Genomic DNA, 13,037 nt, shown 5'->3' on the forward strand with positions numbered 1-13,037 from the left:
GAGAGAGAGACGAGCAGAGAGAGGGGGTGGGTTATTTCTGAGCTCAGGGCCGAGGATTAGGCAGGGAGCAGTCCCAGTACGATGACAGCATCCAGCTTTTAGCCAAACCCCCCGCACACCACATCACCATCATCATCTGGCGCGGGAGGATATTTTCGAGAAACGGATTTCGTCTCGTATAAAATCTCTCGTCTTTTAGTAGAAAAGAGGGGGGAAGCCTAACCACCAATCCCCCCTCCTTAGACTCCCGGTCCGACTGTCTCCCGATCAACCACGAGGTGAGTCCTTTCGTTATTTCGCGGCGTTTGCTGTCTGATGAAGGACAGGAGCGCCCGGCTGGTTACGCAGGCGCCGACCGGCACCTTGCGTCCAGACAGTCCTGCCATTTGCACCGATTATCATCTGAATATGAATAATTTAACTCGTGGTCACTTTCACATCACCCGCGGGCTACACCCGGGACCCTATATTTGACGGAGGTGGCGGAGATTTAAATCCGATTAAGGGAAACAACAAAAGAGTGACGTTTTTTCTTCTTCTTCTCTCTTTGTTTAGCCCCCTGGATTGAGGGGCATGGCTGATCAAAGTTAGTGTCTGGCCTGTGAGATGGCAGATATCGATGCTTTTAGGGGCATTCATGATGGGTTTGTGAGGCGCTGAGGTTAAATCTCACAACCCCAGTATATTAATATTATATCAACACAATATAATATACAGTTATAGCCAAATCTCAACAAAATAGTGCTCGGTCTATAATTCACCATATTCTCAAACGCATGTGTTATGCATCGGTATTGGAAATCCACGCTGTCGTGTGCGCAGTGAAATCGCCGTCACTAGCTACAGATGGGAAATGCACGGACTAAATCCTGGCTGATCAGAGGAGGATGGGGGGTGGGTAGGGGGGATGCCAGGAGTCTGGGTAGTAAAACACGCACATTATGAATGGGCGTAGGCGATGTGCAGCCAGCCTGAGACAATCGTCTCTTAAGATTTTTCCTTCGCTCGTGTCCTTTGGCCATGCACCTCTCTCCCTTCTCTATCTCTCTCTCACGCTCCCGTGCCGTGCCGTGTCGGGCATGACAAGCGCAACATAACTAGACCGGAACAATGCGTTTCGCTTGTTCTGGGGCCCTCCGTTTAACGCATGGCGTTAATGTAACCGCTTTGTTGCGGCCCAGACGTGTGTAGTAATGCGGCTTCCACTCATTGCTATCTTCTCATTGATATCTTCTTTTCATGCTTCTGTTTGCGGTCCGTATGGCGTTTTGGCGGATCCTAAACATAAAGCTGCTTTCACTCAGCGTGCATACATGTGAGCACGCCGCCTGCGCTCCTGCCAGCGCTGCAGGCTTTGTGCTATGACTCAGGGATGTATGCTGAAGCATGTGATGGGAATTGCTGCTCTGAGGTCACTCCGCCAGAGAAGAAAAGCGACCGGCAGAACTTGCACATCAGGAAAGACTTGATGCCTGGCTGCATTATCCTCGATCTTCTCTGCTGACTGCTCCTCTGCCCCACTTAACCAGAGCCAGTCTACCATCCTCTCCCTCTCTCTTCATCTTTAGTCTCAGCTCCATGTCTCCGGGGCAGACTGCGCTGCTGCTGAGCTGGTGTTTTGCTGCTCCTGCTCCCAATACGCTGACCAGTACTTGACCTGCTCAAGAATTCATCTTCAGTTCATGTTATTGTAAAGAGGAAGATTTCAGCTAATTAGTAGGTCACGGGTTGCCTAATGTGATTGTAGAGGCTGTTTCTGGTGGATATATGAAGGGCTATATCCATGCATCATAGGGATGGGTTTATTATTGAGTATTTTACACCTGTTTCTTCCTGGAGCTGTTGCCAGAGGAAACAGGAGACGTGACCTCATTCATGTGACAGCTCTCTGGTGATGCCACCACTGACTGGCAGTGGTATCTTAATGTAGGCCAACCCCCCATTTCTGTGAACATATAGCAAAAGACTTTGAGAATGAAAAGAATTTTCCTTAAAAGCCCAAGCAAATCATCGGCTCCTAATAATCAGGTTTTCTGTTCTTAGCTGGGATATGAAATATTGAAAGCCTGCTGTATCTGCGTTATTACAGAACCCGGGCATTATTATAGCTTGTAGCAAACAGACTGAACTCTTATTGCTTTTACTTAAAGATAAGATCTGTATTGTGTTCCTCTTAAGGATCACTGACTTGAAGGAAATTGACTCAGACAGCAAAAGAAAAAAAAAGTGTTGCAGAAATTCCAGACTTGCTACATCTATCACCCTGGTATATCCAAAAGCTTTCCTCAGACATCAGACATCTCCTATCTTTTTATGTCTGTCTGCATGCTTCCTTCTCTTTAGAACCACGAGAACCATTGATATAGATCTGTGACACAACACAACGTACCCATTATTTAATAGTGCACAAGGGAGCTCAAGCCTTGCCAGGTCGCTGATGAAAGGGGGAATGAAACAAGCGGTGCACGGTGAGCTCGGTCTCCATAATGCTAATGGAATGAGCTGACAGACGGTGACAGACGATGAGAAACAGAGGATGGGATTATGTCTGGAAGACAGGTTGCAGTAACAAACAACCAGCAAAACGCAACATGCCGTGAAGTTAAACAAGCAAACAGGCTGTTCCTTTTAAAATCGACCTTATCAGTGACTTTATTCCTTCTTATTTTTTGCAATTGCATAGCATGGACCACTGCCACATGCCGCATCATATAAGGAAAACAAGCAACCTCCACCAATAGAAAGTCAACAAAAACCCATACAGCTAGCTTTGGTGATGTTTCTACTTAATTTTATGGCAGACCATCACCTAGAAATTTTGTACAGCATTTTATGCTGGCATGCTTAGTGGATGTTGAATCTAAATATTTAATGGGCACAAGAAAGCATCAGCCTCATGGTAGCACTAAACAAAAAGTCAGTGATTCTCCAGAGTCAGCTGGATCATCATCCATCATCATCCATGTGCCTCAAGAGTCTCCACCAAATTCTGTGGTAATATTTGTAGACATAGATTAGCCTGACACATCATGATATCGTCGTGTTGGTGTTGTTCCCAGATCATCATGAAAATGTTGTTCCAGGTTCAACATTGCAAGTGACCAATCACATTATTGTGACGTTATTCTTTTGCGCACCAACCCATTCGTGCATTTATGAAATTCCAATGTTGCAAGGACAATATCAATTCTGCTTAGCGTTTATTAAAGGGTTAGGGTCAGGGTTAGGGTCCGTTGATCGGCGGACAAAGGCGGTTTCTCGCAGCTTAAGTACAGTTTTTTGTTTTACGCTGGTTTTTCCCGAAGTTGCAAAAGTATGACATCACAACATTCTGATTGGTCACTTGCAATGTTGATCCTGGAACAACCTTTAGTATGATGATCTGGGAACAACACCAACACGAGGATATCAGATCGTGCCGGAGCCACAGCCAATCTGGCTAAAAATACAAGACTATGTAGGGGCGTCTCACAGGTTTGGTGGTTTGATCTCTGCCTCCTGCTACTTTGTATCCTTTTACTGGATATTAAAGCACCTCCAAAAACCTCTGCCAATCTATGTATGTATGTGTAATACCATATAAATACACACGCTTTAACTCTTTACCCCCTGAAAGGCTATTAAGAGCAACTCTTGAAACGCTTTTCTGAACTGAGCAGCTTCTGTCATATTTCAGGCCTGCTTATAGAAGAAAATTACTGGGTGTGTATCAGAAATTAGTGAGGGTGGTCTCTGCTTCTGCAGCTACCCTCGGAAAAGGCCGGAAACTGGTCTAATGGCAGTCAAACCACAGCTTTATTGATATATACTGAGGTGTCAAAAGCTGTCATTAAGGGTGCGGGGAAGGCCGTCAAATGTTGTCTTTATGGAGAAAAGAGTTAATGAAAAGCATCTGATGATTCATCATGGAGTTACTTGTTAATTACTTTAACCAAAGTTGAACATTATTTTTGACACGGTCCATTTTAAGTTCTGTGGTTATACAACATTCACATATTGAGCTTCTTACACAAAGCGACTTACAGTTCCTTACTTACACGCATAGAGCTACAGTGAGCACTATAAAGTGTCTTTTTATTTAGACATTCAAGATGTATATTAGCAAATTTAATGAAATAATCAACTTTTTTTGACTTTCTAAGAACACATTGTGAGCGTTTCCCCACCTTATATATGCAGTCAAGCATGTATTTACTTTATTTTTAAAGTCCTTCAGTATGAGTAAAGTATCTTGTTGCACTAAGTAAAAGACAAAGAACAAATCCTGCACCCTGACTGACTCTGGGGGGTGTGTTGTCTGCTCTGCTTGTTGTTCTTCACGTTTACAACTTTGCATTTATGAAATCTGAATCATTTCAGCTGTCTCACATTAAATCCCCCCCCCCCCAACACCACCACCACCACCTCCTCCAGTCCTCCAAGTATTGAAACACGCAGTATTCTCTGCCAAGCGTGCTGCTGTTGGACTGAATGTTCCCTGAAGTCTGTGTCCAACTTTATTGGCAACAACTGTGAGCCAAAATGAAATGTGGAGTTGCTGAACCAACCCCTGCTGCCGCTGTCCTGCACCTCATGTGGTGCAGCTGTATCCGGCGTGTCGTGCTCGGCTTGGGAAGGGGGTTGGGGTGCGTATGTGTGCACGGGACAGATTGGGAACAAGATGTCCAAAACACCCAACCGGTCCTTTCTAAATAAAATCTGTTGCCGAGTCAGTGGATTCATGCCCTGATGCGACTTCTCTGTGCCACGTTCAGGTTTTTCTGTACTGACGTGGTTTAGCCCAGCAGTGCTAATTGGGCTTAAAACCACTTTCTCTTCAGCTGACTGCACAGGAACTGCCCGTTCAGTACCACCTCTCAGCCCCCCTGAGGATAGAGTGCAGAAGCCCAATTCTATGAACTGCATGCATCCTCAAACTGGGATTAAATAACTGGCTGTTTTGTCAGAGACAGAGAGACATTGTGTGAGGAAAATGAGCAGACGGGGGAGGGATTGTCTTAGAGAAATCAGACACAGACAAAAGAGAGAGAAAAAAAGAGGGAAGACAGACTTTATTACCTAACAGCATTCTTCTGCGTTCGCCATGTAAAGTGAAGGCTGGTGTAGGGGTGAGAAGGTGAAGGGAAAAAGAGTAGGGAGTCTGAGTGAAAGGCCAGGCGGGCTCTGAGGCTTACTGATGAGTTGTTTGCATGGTGAGCTCGGGGATTTCAGGACATGACAGTGCAGGATGGCATTTAAGATTCACTATTGATTCAGAGAGAGATTAAGGAGCAAACCTGTCACCGTCTTCCACTGTGCTGGGTTTGGATAAAATGAAGATGCTGGCACATATTGAGAAAACTGAAGCGATCTCTCACAGTCAGAGAGGAGGGTTCTACCAACGCTGCAGGTCTGAGTGTTGTCTATCTGTTTGTTAACAGCTCCTTCTGTCTCACTGTTTGCTCTCAAACGGTGGTAAAAAACCTCGCCTTCACTTGACCACCCTTTCGCCCGCTCCTCCTGATGAACGGACTCTGTCACCTTCCACTTTTTCTTCTTTATTTCCCCGTCCTCTCCAGCAGCTTTCTCCTTTCATTTCTTTTGGCGCTGCCCTCTTCACCCTTTTTAAAACGCTCCCCCTTTTCTTTTCCCTCTTCAATATCCTGTCCTTTCTTTCTTTTCTTTGCCCTGACCAATTCTCTTTCTGTATCCCTGCCCCTTTTCTCAGCCCCCTTAGAGCCCCCCCCCCCCCCCCCCCCCCCCCCCCCCCGCGCGCTCCTTTTTCCCCCTGCTTCCAACCCCCATTCGCCCTCTCTCCTTCTGTGCTCGCTCTTCTTCTCCTGGCCCGTGTTGGCAAAGTGGCAGAAGGAGGCGGTTGGAGGCTGAGCTAGCTGCATTAGCCCAATGCATTATTCATGTGCCCTGCAGTCTGTGTGGGTCCAGGTCCTCCTCTGCCTTGTCTGAGGGACACATGGGCCTCGTGAAAGAGCTCTGTGTGTGGGACACAGGGCCCGATGGAAGAGCTACAGTGATGGGACTATCGGCTCCTTGATTTCTGCTCCCTCTTGTAGAAGAAAGCAACAAAGAATGAGCGTTTACATCATAGATCAACATTCAAGTGCAGAATAAAGTGGTTTCCTTAGATGAGAGCAAGAATGTTTATCCAGTGTTTTCTCCTAATTCAAAAGCCGGGCTTGTACACATCAAAGCCCTTTATTTCCACTGAAAACCAGAGTCTGGCTTAGGTTTCCAACATATCTGCCCTGATGTTCACATGAAAGACTTGTCCCCTTTTAATATCGGCCAAGATCGCTGTTTGCCTGGCAGTGGTTCTCTCTCCAGCACATTGGGATTCACAGGCTGTCCTCTCTGCTTTTAGAGCACACCCAGTTAACTGAACTGTTAACTGAACTGGGCTGTATGAAATTTTAATTTAGACAACCAGACGGAGATGGAGTGCCTCCTCTCTCCATCGCCATGAGCTTTTAAGGCTGTGGAGGAGCAGAGAAAGTCAGTGGATGAGAGAGATGAGAGCCTCTGGGACTAGAGGAGGAGCCTTTTTGGAAAACCACAACCAGATACTTGTTTCATGCTCACATCTGCTTTGCCTGACACAGTTATGCGTTAACAAGAAAATATACTGACTACTTGAGTAGAATTCACTTTCTTTTAATGAACAGGTTAAAAATTGAGCTAATAGAGGTTAATCAGTCCCAGAAACCGGTTGTTTCCTGCTTCATTCTAATTATAAACTTGTCACGTGGATGTGTTTTGACAGGTTTCCCTGATAGTGTTCTGCTCTGCACAGGTGGTGTAGCTCCAGATTGGCATCGGCCCTGATGATCGCAACAACCCCTCTCCACCTCTTTTCAACCTACCCAGAGCTGATGTCTCAGAGGGCGAGGGGGTATGTTTGTTCCGGAGTCTTGAAGAGACAAGCTACATCACGGTGAGTCACGCACTCTCTGAGTCTTCAGTGAAAATGTGAAACACCGGGCTGTTTGCTTTCTCTCCTTTTTTCTAGAACTATGAGGGAAGTGCAGTCAGAGTGTATTTCCTCTTGGATCTGCTAGACTAGCTTTACTAGTAAAGCTGCAAATGTGAGCTGCAGTTGATGATCGCCAAGATCGTAAACTCGTTGCTCCAGTGCTTAGGTTGTGTATGTATATAAAAAGTGCTGCCCACAGAGACTGTCACTGGAGATGACTACCTGACTCTGCAAAGGCAATGAAGGTGAGCGAAAGAGGGAGAAAATGACAGACAGAAGAGAGGAAGAATCCTCTCACCCAGCACTTGAACATGCACGTATTTGCCCATCCATACACCTGCATGTTTAACACATAGTGAATGTTTCTTCCAGTGATCAAAGGGGGAGCAGATGTAATACTAAGTGCACTTGGTTCCTCGTGTGCATCTGTCTACTACCTACTCTCACTCAGCCTTCTTCATCCATGTTTATCTGGCTCTATCCGGATAAGCAGGAGGTGCTAAAGTGACACCCTGACCAGTGCGGGCTTGTGGAGAGCGAGTACCTCTAATCCTCTTAAAGGACAAACCTACACTGCATGTTTTACTACCATTAAGGATGGCTAGGCAGCGCTGGCCTCCATTCAGCAGAGACACTGAAGCAGAGGTGGGAGAAAGTTGAGTGAATGTGAAGAAAAAGACAAATTCTATCCCATAAATGTACTTTTACACACAGTAGTACTGCTTAATATCTACCGTTTACAGCACAACGTGCATTGTTTTTACATAACTCAGTACTGTGAGGTAATTCCTACTTTAATGACTCATCCTTCCTCATTTATTGGACACAGGCATGTTTTTAAAATGCTAGGAACAAGTGTGGCAGACGGCCAGAGCCCTGCCTCTTTTAAGCTCTTCACAGAACTGTTGGCATGCAGCAGTTTGATCCATATTTCCGAAGGCCGGTCAGACCGAGCACTTGGATTGGTTTCCCCCAGGCCAAGGTATGGATCATTAAGTTTCAGGAGGGCATTCATCATCGTTAGCCAAACAGATCAGATCTAGGTCACTGCTTTTCCCGTCCCTGCCAAATTTCCCCCTTTGTTTTCCCTCTTTCAGTGGGTGAAACCGCCCAGCATGGCCACAAACAGCAGATGAAGTATATCACGAGGGAGTATCTGCTGAAAACAAACTCAGCATAACTTAATTCCCCTTCATGCCGCAAATAAAGGCTGTCAAGTAATTATCAGGCGCTCTACAAGCCTCTTCCAGCTGCACAGTATTGATTGGCTGAAAGAAACAAAACCCTTTTGAGGGGCGTAGTAAGTCTTGAGATTTGGTTTGCGTTCAGTCGAACTCCCCAGGGTTAAAATGAGCCCTCCATCACTCTTTATGTCCTCACCACTGCCTTGTTTAAGGGGCAAGCTCAGCAGAAAATGTACAGCTGCAGAGTGGCGGTGTTGTGAACGTTCATACTGAGGCATACTTGTGAGTCCTTTTATTGTGTGATGATGCAGTTGTTGTTGTTTTTGAGAATCAGGTCATTTCGCCATGTTTTGCTGCTCATGCTGACTAAACTCCACCCCTTTCTCTCACAGCCTTTTTTTTTTTTGCTTTCTGCTCACACATCTGATTATTCATAGCGTTCGAGGCAGGCTGCATGCGGTGCATATAAAAAAGGGCCCGACTAGATGCAAATGTAGCTGGAGCACAATTCTCGCACTGATTGCACAGTCCAAAAAAGACAGAACTGAGCTCTGAGCTCAGTTTCATTTATTCCAACCGAATCCTTTCATCTTCCTCCCACGTTTCCCTGTCCCTCTGCGTGTTCATGCACTTTTCTCTCTTTGTCGCTTCAGATAAATGGAGGAGCAGGAGCGATGCAGGAGCAGGTCTCCGGCTCGGAGGGCCAGTCGGGTGCAGCAGGTGGTGGGGACAATAATACGACGCACTCGAGAGTCACTTAGCAGGTACGGAATTAAAAGGAGTCTGAGCTGAGGGGGAAGATGTTTTTGTAGTGAAATCAGTGCAAAGGTGTTCAGAGGGTGGATTTTGATGGGAAGAAACTGAGTATGCAGTATGACAGAGTTAAAAAAAAACCCATCAACTTATATGCTAAAAATAACTAAACAATGTGTAAAGAGTGGAAGAGGAACTTTAAGCACTTCTAAGCCTGGTGCCAGATTCTTGAGTGACACAAAAATGAAAAATGTGGGAAGTGCAGGTGTGTATTTACTGACTCATTGTGAGTTAGCAATAGCTAAAAAAAAAAGGGTAAACAGCACCTGAAAAACAAAAAGAGGCAAAAACTGAAGAAGAAGCTGCCTTTCTCAACCTGTTATGGACCCACTAAGACACAAACACAAACCAAACCTCCTCCCTACACCCACACACTGAGCCACATAGCTAAGTACATATTCAAACCCGAACTGCCTGACTGTCCCTCTCTCATACACAAACTTGTCCCACAGCAAACCACAAATATGCTTTCAAGAATCATTCTCAGCAATGAACGCGTTGCTGAGAAATCCCAGTAAACTTCCTCCTGGGAATTCCTGGGGAGAAGGATATTCGTTATTGTCCCCGAGGGGAATTTCGGTTCACAAATAGTTGTCATCACTGTCATCGCACATCGTAAATAAACGACAAGCACACATTAAATGCAATCATAAAGAGAGCTGCAAATGCACTGAAAGTCCGCAGTTAAAAACTGTGTACTACCCTGGCCTGCAGCTTGTTTAGCAATCCAGCAGCTGACAGAACAAATGATCTCATATATTTATTTGCTTTAGTCCTCCCCAGCCTTCTCATATGACTTGTGTTGAAGCTTTGCATAAAGAGGGTGTTGAAGGCCTGCCAGAGTGACCTTTGCCCTGTGACGGGGTCTTAGTTGCCAAAACACAGCGAAGATCTATCAAGTTGGTGCCAATGGTCTTTTGGCAGTTTCACAATATTCTCCCGGCCTGTTTTTGTTAATCATGTTGAGGTTGTAAAACGCACAGATCACAGCAAAACCTAAACCGATTCAATAAAAGTGTCAATGTCTGACGTGCCTTTGTGAAAACGTCAGACATCGAATTCTATATCATTTTGAGATTCACTTTGGTTCATTTTGACCTTCCATTGCCTTGAAAATTTAAATCCTACACCACAGTATTTATTGTGACTTGATATGAATGCTGCTATTTTACACCTGTAAAGTGAACCTAGCATGCTTTTCCATTATTTTTGGTTATATATATACTTTTATGATGGTTAACGTTCATTTAGACAAGTTTCTAAATAAAGAGGTTAAATAGAGAGTATTCCTGACCTGAATGATCAAAACACTCGATTTTAGAAAGTTTCTTTCTACTGCAGCTCTCGGCGTGGGTGTAGCAACCCCACTTTTGTGAGGGACAGCCAATCAGAAGAAAGTTGACTTAACTGTAGAGGAACTAAAATAAGTTGTCTTCAGACAGTGAGTGAAATGAGAGGCTGCATCGAGGCCTAAAATATATACAAGCTGTCTGAACTGTGGAGCCGGAAATACTGTGTAACGCCGCAGAGAAGGTTCGCTTTACAGGATTTCTGTGCTACGTTTTAATCAGCAGTCACTGTGGAACAAATAAGTAACGTGATCTGGAAGAGCAAAAAGTAAACTTTCTCCTCTTTGAATGCACTACTTGAATACATAGTATCTCTTCATGGCTGTCGTCGCCTCCAGTTGGATAACCCGTCACCCTGTCTGACTTCCTCAGAGAGCGGTTGCTAGGCGATGGGAGGTCGCAGCGCTCCAACAGTCTGTCCAATCAGAACTTCCAGGCCAAGCTGACATTGCAGATTACCAGGGACCCGGTCCTGGACAGCAGCACTGGACATGGCTTCACCCTCACCACAAACGCACCCCTGCTGGTCAGGGACATCGCCACAGGTACATCGGCCGTGCAGTGGCTGTGAGTCAGCGTTACCAAATTGCCACCTGCTTTATACAATTTTCTCCGCGTGCAGCAAGCATATTTACACTTTACCACTCTATCTCTCTCTCACACACACATAACACGCACACACACATTCCTGGCATTCAGGCCCCGGGGCACGGTGCCAGAGAAGCCACGTAAACAACAGAGCCACCTGCTCATCCTTTCTAAATTCAATCACTTTTCATTTATGCAACTTTGATGGGGGGATAGAGAGACTCATAAAGAGAGACAGAGTGCAGGGGGGAGAGAGGGAGAGATGCTGATCCATTACTTTATGTCCATCCTGTAAAATAAGCTGATAAATGCAGTGAGGAGGGTCCCACCCTGCCACTAGCGCTGTAGCTGCTGCCAAGGAAAAGGAGAGACGAATGAGATAGGGAGAGGGAAGTGATAACAGAAGACAAGATTTAATTAAGAGAGAAGATGCCAGCAGGAAGACCCAGAGGGGAATACACAACCAAAGTGCAAACATGGCCAAAGAAAGCAAAGTAATGAGCGTGAAAGTGTACAGAAAGTAGAGAGGGGATGAACAGTTGGTGACACTTAGGGATTGGGAATAGTCAGAGAGGCCATGTTGGTAGATGCTGAAGGAAAGTGAAGGACGATGAAGTAGGATAGAAAGAGGAAGAGGAGGAATCGCTATTATGAAAGCTTAACAGGAGGGGACTTTGGCTTTTGGGTGTGTGTGTTTGTGTGCAAAAGCTTGCCATGCTGTACGGCTCGCCTTCAGTGGGTCACAAATCAGGGACAGACTGGGCTTTGCCAGGCAGACTGGGTGTGTGAAAATTTGTGGGTGCATGTGTTTACGTGCACAGATGCTCAGCATGTCTGTGTGCTTGTGTGTTAGAGTAAGCTGAAACTGCTGTGCCTCAGTCGTGCTCGCTTGCCTGAAGACAAATGAGTATAAATAGCTACAGAAAGCAGAGCCGAGCCGGGCTGGAAGACACCCAGAATAACCGTAACCCCTCACGTCCCGGAGAGCTCAGCCGAACGCTGTTGAGTCAGCCATATTGAACAAGCATGTGTGTCATTCTGTGTGTGTGTGTGTGTGTGTGTGTGTGTGTGCGTGCGTGTGTGTCTCCCTTTGTCTCCACGTATGCAGCTGTGGGTTTTTTTGTTTTATGCAAGCACTCACTCTTTTCATTGTGTGAATTTGTGCATCTGTGTGTCTGTTGATGGGAATGCGTGTGTTTAGGAAGTCCTGCAGATGGGATACTATTCCCAGGGGACCAGGTGCTGCAGATTAATGATACAGCGATGGAGGATTTGAGTGAAGAGCAGGTGGAAAATGTCTTAAGGTGAGGAGATCCATCTATCTATCTACAGTTGTGGTCAGAAGTTTCCATGCACTTATCATGGGCATGAATCTCAGGGTAATTTGGGGCTTTTAATATTTTATTTGAACTTTTCTTTTTCCAGGGTTGAATTAATGCCTTTAAAGACTTTTGAAAGCAAGAATTGGGTGCAAAAAATAGAATTTATTTTCCATTTTTCTAAATCACACAGGATCAGTGGTATCCACACAGGCTCTAATATATAGCCCAACTAATATTTGGTTAAATGTCCCTTCTGCAACTTGTACTTCAACGAGATGCTTTAGGTATCAATCCACAATCTTCTGGCATGATTCTGGATATTTGACCAGTCTTTTTGGTAGAATTAGTAGAGTTAATATAAATGGTCTGGTTTCCATTCCAAAACTACTTTTGAAGTGTTTGGCTTGTCTATGTGGGCAGCTGCCTCTTTCTTGGTCGCCACCCTCTCAGTTCAAGGTGTTTCAGCAGTTATCAGTTCAAGATTGAGCCTTGGGTCTTGGGTTTTTCCTGAACATCCTCACCAATTTCCTCTTGTTTGAGAGTGACAGTTTAGGTCTTCTTCCAGACCAAAGTGGTGACACATCTCAATAATTTGTACTTATGATCGATGATTGTTTAGAAATCTTTCCAGCTTGTGTAAATCTCCAATTCTCCTTCTTAGAAAACTGTAGATTTAAGGGACTGTATGTATATATTTCAGCCTGTATGTGTACTTTCGATTACGTGTAAATTAGAGAAAATTCAAAATAAATTCTATTCTCGTTTTTTACAGTCATTAAAGAAATCAATGACAATTATTTCAGTTGTTTTCTGG

At 45.0% G+C, this 13,037-nt stretch overlaps 1 protein-coding gene across 4 annotated transcripts in view; it reads left to right on the forward strand.

Moving 5' to 3' along the window:
• Nucleotides 1–13,037, forward strand: part of frmpd1b (FERM and PDZ domain containing 1b) — a 27,061-nt gene continuing 14,024 nt past the window's right edge. For 2 of the 4 annotated variants that reach the window (XM_085178841.1, XM_085178846.1), the window contains exons 1-5: nucleotides 1–278; nucleotides 6,788–6,928; nucleotides 8,805–8,915; nucleotides 10,686–10,858; nucleotides 12,103–12,205. In XM_085178841.1, coding sequence (XP_085034967.1) covers nucleotides 8,809–8,915; nucleotides 10,686–10,858; nucleotides 12,103–12,205 — 383 coding nt within the window. In that variant the 5' untranslated portion in view covers nucleotides 1–278; nucleotides 6,788–6,928; nucleotides 8,805–8,808. The other 2 variants (XM_085178843.1, XM_085178842.1) reach the window with 2 other exon arrangements.

The sequence above is a fragment of the Neolamprologus multifasciatus genome, chromosome 2 (genome assembly GCF_963576455.1).
Source record: "Neolamprologus multifasciatus chromosome 2, fNeoMul1.2, whole genome shotgun sequence".
Classification (NCBI taxonomy): Eukaryota; Metazoa; Chordata; class Actinopteri; order Cichliformes; family Cichlidae; genus Neolamprologus; species Neolamprologus multifasciatus.